At 32.1% G+C, this 10017-nt stretch overlaps 1 protein-coding gene across 1 annotated transcript; it reads right to left on the bottom strand.

The window, feature by feature from the left end:
- Positions 1 to 905: 905 nt before the first annotated feature.
- LOC137827581 (transcription factor MYB63) lies at positions 906 to 2368 on the bottom strand. Its single transcript, XM_068633784.2, has 3 exons — positions 2171 to 2368; positions 1837 to 1966; positions 906 to 1444 (listed from the first exon to the last, which is right to left on the bottom strand). The coding sequence occupies exons 1-3, from the start codon at positions 2301 to 2303 to the stop codon at positions 1003 to 1005; spliced, it is 705 nt and encodes a 234-aa protein (XP_068489885.1). The 5' UTR covers positions 2304 to 2368; the 3' UTR covers positions 906 to 1002.
- Positions 2369 to 10017: the final 7649 nt, after the last annotated feature.

The following is a 10017-nucleotide window of genomic DNA, read 5'->3' as shown; positions in this document are numbered from 1 at the left end:
ACATCACTAGACTTTTTTTAAAAAAAAAAGGATTATGTCTTATGAAGCATACACCATTTGCTTCACCCTTTCAGGTTTCTCTTAAACACTAGTTAATTTTTAAACATAATTCACTTCATAAAAGGGTTACTATAATTCTAGTTTATGAAATACATTATACATATGAACAATTCATTTTAAATCATATACAAATTCTTAAAAGGTTATTCTTGCATATATATACAAAAGAAAAAACATTAACACTGTCACTTCTATAAGTATTATAATAATAATATTATAATTAAAATTAAAATAATTATAATATAACTAAATCTAATCAAAATGTATACATTTTCTAAAAGAAAGTAAGATTTTTAAAAAAATGAATTTTTTAAATATAAATCTCTTAATAAAGTAGATTTTCCTTTTTTTTTATATTGAAATAATTATTAAATATATATTAATAAATAAGAAAAAAATTAATATTAATATTGAGACACTCTCCAAAAAATTATTAATATTTCCATAAGAGAAATTTAAAGTAAACTTCATTATTGATAATAGAAAACAAAATAAAATTTAAGATTAAGAGTAAGTTATTTTATATAATAATAATAATAATAATAATGATAATAATAATAATAAGGATAATAGGAAAGATGGAGTGGATTGGGTATTATAATAATACCCCCATCCTCCTTATCTTGATGATAAAATCGAGGTATCCATTTCTAAATAAAATAAAAAGTATTTATTCTATTTATTACAAATATTTTTGTGAATACTCATAAGTACAATCATACTTTATCCTAATCAACTTATACCATTTTATATATATATTAATTACATTGTCGTAACACTCTTGTGACGGTTAGTATCACAAATATATTAGGATCACATATAATTAACACACACTTATGCAGAAATTAAACCAAAGTCAATCCACTTAATTATTTGTGGTCGCAATGTTCTTTCTCATATACTATAACAATTTGAAAATGGGACGCAATCTCTAACAATTTTCTAAAACAAATATGCGCCATCGAAGTTTGGAAGTAACAGTGCCATTCCTTTACCACTCCAAATCTCATCTTTAAAAGTATCAAGACTATCTTCTACGAGGAATGGCTCAGACCAAAAATCGCCGCTGAATTCTTTGTGTGATACTAACGGAGGAACACCATCTTCTTCAGCATTGGTGGTAGCCAAATAGTTGTCTCTGGCCAATGAACTTTCTAAAATATGAGGGAAGATATCACCACTATTGGCACCTAGGTTTTCAGATTTTTCGTATTCAAAACTCTCATCTAAATTTCCTTGAAAACTATAGTTATCACTTGGCTTTGACTTCAACTCAGATGGTGTCATTTCATTGCTCTTCAAGCTCTTTTTTAGGTGGCTATGCCAATAGTTCTTTACCTCATTGTCGGTTCTTCCAGGAAGTTTTTCAGCAATCAAGGACCATCTATAAAGTCAACACTATATATTAAAATTCTATAAAGATGCATATCATCCAAAGATTAAGTTTACAATGAGTTCTATCTTACTTAGCTTCCAAAGTTCAAGTTGAATCACAGGTAGGAAGAAACAACAAAAGATAAAATCAAACATAGGAAGTTTAATCAAGTGTGAAAAAAATGGAGACATGTTCTGATTCTTTGATACTTTTCAATTCGATTAGACAGAACTCACCCTATCCGTGTGTAACACTGATGGTATAATCAACTAATGAATGAAATAAACTTAGAATGATTTTTTGGTCAGAAATGTGGAATTTCTATCAAAATCGGGAATATGCATGGATTCTGAACCCAGAATAGAAACTTTGAATGAATTCTCAAAACTGCTACTACATACCTATTTCCAAATTCTTGGTGTAATTTGATGATTGTTTCTTCTTCCTCTGTGGTGTAGTTCCCGTGTTTTAGATTTGGTCTCAAGTAATTCAACCAACGAAGTCTGCAACTTTTCCCACACCTTGCTAAACCTGCAACAAAAGTATACAAAGCAACGCTGAAACCTCATCAGAAGGTTATAGCATTATAATCACCAATTAACTACACAGTTCAAGAGTAATGAATAATGAAAATTAAGCCCATATATTTTGTCTATTGATTTCAATAATGAAAATGAAACTGAAAATAACCAGTATAAACTAAGCATTGATCATCATCATCTTACAAAATAATACCTGCAAACTTGGGGAGTTGACGCCAATTTGAGTGACCATATATCTGAACATAAGCTCTTAACTTATCATCTTCTTCTCTACTCCATGCACCTTTCTTCAATCCATTTTTGTCATAGGAAGGAGTTCTTACCATCTCTCAATTAAAGATTAGGCTTTAGAATTTCTTCAAATCCTAGAAAACTAATTAAGCACTCACAACTCAAATAACAGTCTCCAGTTTCTTTGGGAATTATATATAGACTAAAACGCGTTTCATCTAATAGTTCCCGAAATTAAACAACCCTAAAATAAATAAAAAAATGGACCAAACCCAATCTAGGTCTGCGCATTAATTTACTAGTTGTTTACCATCATTTTTTTTTCTCTCCAAAGGGAGCTTGTTTGTCTATTTCCTGATGTCATTGCGAAATTAATTATAATGTTAAAATAGATGTGAATGCAGCCAAGGGATTGATTTTAATGTTGGATAATCATGTGTTGTGTGTAAATAATATCACTTCATGTCAGAATGCAGGTGATGATATTGTTTTTTTCGAATTTCAGAGTCTTTGCATAAATAATTAATTTTTATTAGATTGAATGGATCATAAACTAATTCAATATCACTTGACTGTGATTAGAATAAAATAAAAAATAGACTGAGAGAAAGAAAGAGTTGATTATATATAATTAATTAATGGATTTTTATTGATGACTTGGTTATGCAAATTAAGTAGCTCTACTATAACCTTAGCCTGTTTTCAACGGATTGAATCCTCTCAGTTTAAACACATTGAATATGAAACCTGAATAATATTAAATGTCAACCTTTCACACAATCTCAATCTAACTTGTTCTAGAAATTAATCAAATACAATGTAAAAAGTATATCAACCAAACGTTTTAAAGCAAACTAATTGATATATCCGAGATCCAAGTTTAGAAATCAAAACTGAAAAGTAATGAACTAAATAAAAAGAACGAAAGATGTGGAAAGAAAGTAAAAAATGGATGAATAAACCACAAGAAAAGGGAATGTATAAACATTTTACTGTGTACAAAGACTTCTAGTTGGGTTTTTGACTGAACAGTCGGTATCTTGAAATGTCTGCATTGGATGTATCTAAATGAAGGATTTGGACTAAAATTGTTTTCCTTGGAACATCTGCATTAGATTTATCCAAGTATAGGACTTCGATGAAAACAAGTTTAGCAGCAGCTTATGAGAGTAAAATTTCTAATTCCACACAGTTACAAACAAAGAAGATCACTGATAAAAAAAAAAAACATACAAAGAAGATTCATATTTCAATATTTTTTTGAAAAAAGTGATATATATATATATATATATATATATATATATATGAGCACTTTGGATGCCTAAAGAGTATGATTGCACTTTTTATCTCTTCTTACCACTAACATTGTGAAACAACTTTTAGCCCCACACGTATAACACCCCTTAGGTTATTGTTAGCTTCCTCTTACTGATGACATTGAGCTCTTCTCTTTTTGTGGTTTTTGGGTGGTTTGGGGAAGCTTAGTGGTTTGTTGATGGATCAAGGCCCTCCTAGGAGGTGTGACTGCCTTGGAGGTGCATGAGAGTAGGGAAATTGAGGAAGGTTCGGCCAGCCCCCTTTGGTAGGTGAAAAGATTGAAGATTAAGACCTAAATCTTAGGCAAGGGAGTAAAGTAAGGCTCAAGTTTGGCAGCATAACAATACTCAATTTAAAATTACAAAATGAGAGCCAAACACCTCAATTTATAGTGTTTAGAGGGCTGGAAATTCAAAAGAAAGTGGAGGAAAATTCAAATGAATTCCCTTCCAAAAGTGGAGCCTAAATGAGCACATGGGGAGGGGTGTGTCTAGTTTGTATGCTCACCCCCTCCATGGGCTTTCTAGACCGGCCTTGGTAAATTTAGAGGTTTTTTTAGAAACTCTAAGTTTACCTAGGTTGGTGTTTTAGGTGCCAAAATTAATTCTAAGAAAAATTACAAATAAAGTTCCTATGCTAATTTTGACAAGAAATTAAAGTCTACTCTACACTAGAGTTTATGGCATTTGAACATGCAAAAGAACGTCTTCTTGGATCCTCTTGGCCATAACTCTAGGGTTGGCCCAAATCTACCATTTGGTGGGCTTACATGTGGGCTTGTGCTTGGGCCTCTTCCATCATCCCCTCCCTCTTGAAAAGGATTTGTCCTCAAATCCAATGCTTCTTCTTCTTCAATGTTAGGAGGATGAATGTGGCTGGATGGTGTCCATCATCTCCTCCTTGAGAAGATCTATCCTCAGATCTATAGGGTCGATCTCGAATAGCAGCCTCTTGCTTTGACAACTATGCTTGTCCTCCTGGATCAAACGTCCGTCTATGGGAATCATCAGACAAAGCAAATGAGTTAGTTTGAGCAGTTGTATAAAAATCAATTTTATGAAGTTGCCATTCTTTTTTGTTTTTCTATTGGTAACTTTTTAGGATATTTCTTTAGGGAGGAGTTCATAATTTTCTTTTATTTCAAAAGCTCAAGAGTTTGATCAACTCCAAAATGACTTATGAATCCTCCTTCATGTGACTCATTCACAAGGAGTTTTCTATGTGTTATTTGGGGTATGCAAAGTTTTTCTTCTTTAAATACGTACCCCTCATAAACATAAAGCCCTCCATGTGCTCTATGTTGATACTTAGCAAAAGTGGTTGCAAAATCTTGATAAAGTTTAGGTATGTTATCAAATCCAAGAATTTGGGCTCCAAAAAATAGGGCATGTTTCCTTGATAGAGCATCCACCACAATATTTGTTTTGTCCTTCTTGTATTTGATAACATATGGAATTTGCTCAAGAAATCCCATCCACTTTGCATGTATTTTTAACTTGTGTTGACTCTTTAAAGATTTTAAAGACTCATGCAGGGCCCTCACAAGTGTATAAAGCTCTTTGTTATAGATGGGGTAGTTGAGGGTTGCACCATGAAGTTTTTCAATAAAATATGCAATTGGGTGTCCACCTTGCAAAAACCCAACACCTATTCCTACTCCCAATGCATCACACTCTAGCTCAAAAGTTTTTACAAAGTTTGGTAAAACTAGAATGGGTGCATTGGTGAGTTGAGCTTTCAACCTTTGAAAGGCTTGCTCATGCTTCTCCATCCAACAAAATGGAGTGTCTTTCTTCACTAACTCATTGAGTGATGAAGCTAGACTTGAGAAGTTAGGATCAATTATCCTATAACAACTTGCTAGACCATGACAACTCCTAACATCTCCTATATTTTGTTGTATTGGCCATTCTTGGGTGGCTTTGATTTTCTTGGGGTCAACATGTACCCCATTTTTGTTAGCTATAAAACCCAAAGACACTACACTATCAACATAGAAGGTACATTTATCACTATTAGTAAACAAACTATTAGTCCTAAACACTAAGAAAACTTCCCTAAGGTGGCTTAGGTAATCATAAACTACTATATATTTACCTATGCACTCCCCTTTTAAGGGTTCTTTTTTTACTATGCTTGTAAGGGATGTTATAAGATATTCCTTATTCTTTCTAGATTCACACAACCCCTCACTTGGCTTTTCTATTTCTTTCTTCTTTTTTTTCTCATTTTCTTCACTCTTACTAGTTTCTTTTTCTTGGCTACTATATTCATCTTTGTTCCTTAAGATCATAGATCTTTCATTGGAACAATTAGATGCTAAATGACCCTTACCAAGTCATTCTAAACATTGAATTTCTCTAGCTTGAGTGTGTGAGATATGCTCGACTAGGTTTTGGGAAAGTTTTAGAGATGTTTCTTTTATATGTTCTTTCCCTCTTTGGAACTCATCCTTGTCATAAGATACAAAGTATGAAAATTTTTTTTGACTTGATTGTTTTCTCAAAATTTGTTTTTCAACTTTAATGTTAAGTTGAATCAAGTCATTTAAATCTCTATAAGATAAAAGTTCAACTTTGTTTCTTATCTTAAGTTTGAGACCACTTAAAAACCTAGCTATGGTGGTATGGTTGTCTTCGTTAATCCTTGCCCTCTTAATATATGACATTATCTTTTGTCAATATTCTTCTACACTCATATCTCTTTGATGAAGTCTTTGGAGCTTGTCCATCAACTTCCTATTGTAAAGTGAGGGAATATGGCGACATCTCAAGGCTCCCCTAAGGTCATTCCAATATGTAATGGGAGGGTCCTTGTGGAGATGTCTCTCTCTTTTTTGGGCATTCCACCAATACATAGCATCACCTTGAAAACTTAAGGTAGCTAAGGGTACTTTCATTCCACCAATACATAGCATCACCTTGAAAATTCAAATGAATTCCCTCCCAAAAGTGGAGCCTAAATGAGCACATGGGGAGGGGTGTGTCTAGTTTGTATGCTCACCCCCTCCATGGGCTTTCTAGACCGGCCTTGGTAAATTTAGAGGTTTTTTTAGAAACTCTAAGTTTACCTAGGTTGGTGTTTTAGGTGCCAAAATTAATTCTAAGAAAAATTACAAATAAAGTTCCTATGCTAATTTTGACAAGAAATTAAAGTCTACTCTACACTAGAGTTTATGGCATTTGAACATGTAAAAGAACGTCTTCTTGGATCCTCTTGGCCATAACTCTAGGGTTGGCCCAAATCTACCCTTTGGTGGGCTTGCATGTGAGCTTGTGCTTGGGCCTCTTCCATCACTAACTCTATTATGATTGTAACTTTTTTTTTAACTTTGATCATAACATAATGATCTAAGTCTTCCACTACAAGTAAATCATGAAATAAAAACCAATTTTAGAAACCAAAAATAATTAGTTGCTATAGTGACTAAATTAGAAACCATTTTAGAAACTAAAAAGAAAATTGGTTTCTAAATTAGTTTCTATTATTGTTAAATGGTTTCTAAATTGGTATCTAATTAGAAACCAATGTTTTTGCTACCAATTTTAGAATCTAAATAATTGGTAGTTAAAACCTTGGTTGCTAATTAGATACCAATTTAGAAACTATTTAACAATAATAGAAACTAATTTAGAAACCAATTTTTTTAGTTTCTAAAATGGTCTCTAATTTAGTCACTGTAACAACTAATTATTTTTTGTTTTTAAAATTAGTTTCTATTTCATGATTTTCTTGTAGTGATCATCGACCCACTATTCATGTAGTATCTAAAGTACAACAAAACGATAGATATTTAACTTAAAATCCATGACAAGACTTTCTAACAAAATCTTTCAAAATTACAATAAAGAATAACAAAACCATATAAGATCCATATAATTGTGGTCTTGTTATCTAAGCATTCCTTAAGATAATATGAAATATGTATGCATAATAACTTTCTAGATTATAACACAACTCTTCTTGAAACACATATCATGGTACAATCTTTCCTACTACTTGTAGAGCTATTTGTAATTATCTCAACATCTCAACATAGTAAACTACAACTTGTGATTTTGGTTGTGTCTATCTTAAATCCATGGGTTTGTTCATAAAAAACCAAAGGAATAAGCAAAGCTATATCGTTTATATTTAAGATTCCTTGATGAATTGTGTACATTCTTTAGGTTATAGTCTTGTAATTTTCTCAAAATGGTATAAATTTATCCAACTCACTTTATCACACCAGTTTAGTATTATTAAATATAAAATGCATCACTCATCCATATGAAATCACAACATTTATCCCCTTTAAGACCTTATATTGATTTGCATAGACATAATCATGCTTCTTACTCATGCTTGACTATGAACCCATCATGAATCACAATCCCTCACCATGACTTATTTTTACATGGGTTTAAGGCAAATTATTTGGTAGAAACATTAGTCAGAAAAAAAGAATTTTACTATTTGGAAATTTATATGTTATCCATACCAAACCTTTTATTTGTGCGAGGTTAAATGTCTCCTCACTATCTATCCTCTAATTACTAAATTCCATTATATAGTAATCCACATACATTTGTAGATTTTGTTTTCATTTTTATTTAATTCCAAGAGGTTAAAATGTTGAAAATATGGTATTACTTTGTTATGATGTACTCTTGTAATCATTACTCATTTGCTAGACATATTCCATACATATCTTGCAACCTTACATATAAAGAACAAATAAGTAGTTGTTGCCGTAAATTAATTTGCTCATAGTAGTCATCCTACCTCCTAGCATTACTCCCATGTAATGTAAATTGTCTCTTGTTGCCACTCTATTGAGTATCACCCTTCGTGCAAAATGTGGAGTTAATGTCAATGCTTTTGTTTCCTAAAATGACTTATAAAAACACTATTTTCTCCATTAAAGTTATTTCGGAGTTTGTTATATGCTAATTTGATAATGTGAATCTTCTTTTCATCCTCACTTCCTATTTATTTATCATTGTTATCCCTATTTAGTGCATTTTCCATTTCCTTTTGAATGAAGAGGGATACTTGAGGTTTTTCCATCCAAACCATTATTTCTTCTATTCCATACTCTAATCCCACCCATTTTAGTTCCAATAACCAAGCTCCCCTAACTATGTATCCTTGAATGTCAAGTTGGCATAGACTCTTAGGAATATATGGATAAGGGGAGATTCACCAGTCTATCTATCCTTCCAAAAGCTAATCATTATACCTTTTCAACGTTATTGGATATACTGTCATCAAACTGCTTTCACCCTTCTCCTTGTCTAAATACCTCTCTCATAACCACCATGAATTATGTTTTCCACCACCATTAATCATGTTTTTCATCATATCCATCATTTAAGCCTCTTCATGACCCATGCTTAGATTCTAATACATCATTCCTCACACTTTGTGTTTTTGTTGCGAGCGGACCTAGGGAAATCTCAGACCGGCAATTCAAGAAGGAAGAAAGATGGAAGCTCGGGGACGATCCTCTCTTTCCATTTGGCTAAAAGATCCATGTTAAATAACTTTAAATCCTTCACTCCAAGTCCACCATTTTCCTTAAGCCTACATACATTTTTCATTTAATCCATGCAATTTTCCTCTCTTTATATCCCCATTGAAAATCTCTTAGAAATCTCCTAATTTCCTTCCCCACGAGGCATTTTAAAGAAGGAAAACAATGGAAGAGTTGTTATAATAGACTTTATAAAAATAATCTATCCCAAAAGAGATATGTTTCCTTTCTATCTTGCTAGTCTCTTTTAAATTTTTTCAATAACACTTTTCCCAAACTAATATCTCATGGGATTTCCTGCATAGGTTTGTAAATGGAATACTCATGGGTAGTTCGATATGACAAACAATTTTCATAAATTTTGATTTTCTATTCCCACCCAACAATCTTAGTTTGATCAAAATTTAGTTTAAGTTCTGACGGAAGTTGAAACATTTGAGAATGCTCTTTAATTCCAATACATTCTAAGTTCTTGATTTACATAAGAATAACGTATGATCAACAAATTGTAATGTTTATCGAGATCCCCTTATTTCTGACTTTAATCCCTTCAAATAGTTGTTTGTCTCACTATTCCTACTAATCCTTCAACCACTATGAGAAGCATAAAAAGTGTTAGTGGGTTACCTTGTCTTAAGTCTTTTGATGGTTTGAATTATTTTGTTAGACTCCCATTAAACAAGAACTGAAATTGTTGATGATTCCAAACATCCTTTCATCAAAGTAATTCACTTTGAATGAAAGCCTAATATTTTTATCATATATAAGAAGTCTCATCTTATCTAACCATAAGTTTTTTCATAATCCAATTTTACCACAAGGAAACTTTTCTTTTTCCTCTTTACCTCTTTCACTACGTCATTTTCCACTAGCCCTTGTCCAATAATCCTCTACCCTCTATGAATGTCAAGTGGGCATGGTCTATTACCTTAGGTAGGGCTTCAATCTAATAAACAATATTTTTTAAATTATCTTGT

Source organism: Phaseolus vulgaris, chromosome 11 (genome assembly GCF_051622355.1).
Source record: "Phaseolus vulgaris cultivar YP4 chromosome 11, ASM5162235v1, whole genome shotgun sequence".
Lineage (NCBI taxonomy): Eukaryota > Viridiplantae > Streptophyta > Magnoliopsida > Fabales > Fabaceae > Phaseolus > Phaseolus vulgaris.
The sequence above is the reverse complement of the archived record's forward strand: the minus strand, read 5'-3'. Positions and strand labels throughout refer to the sequence as shown.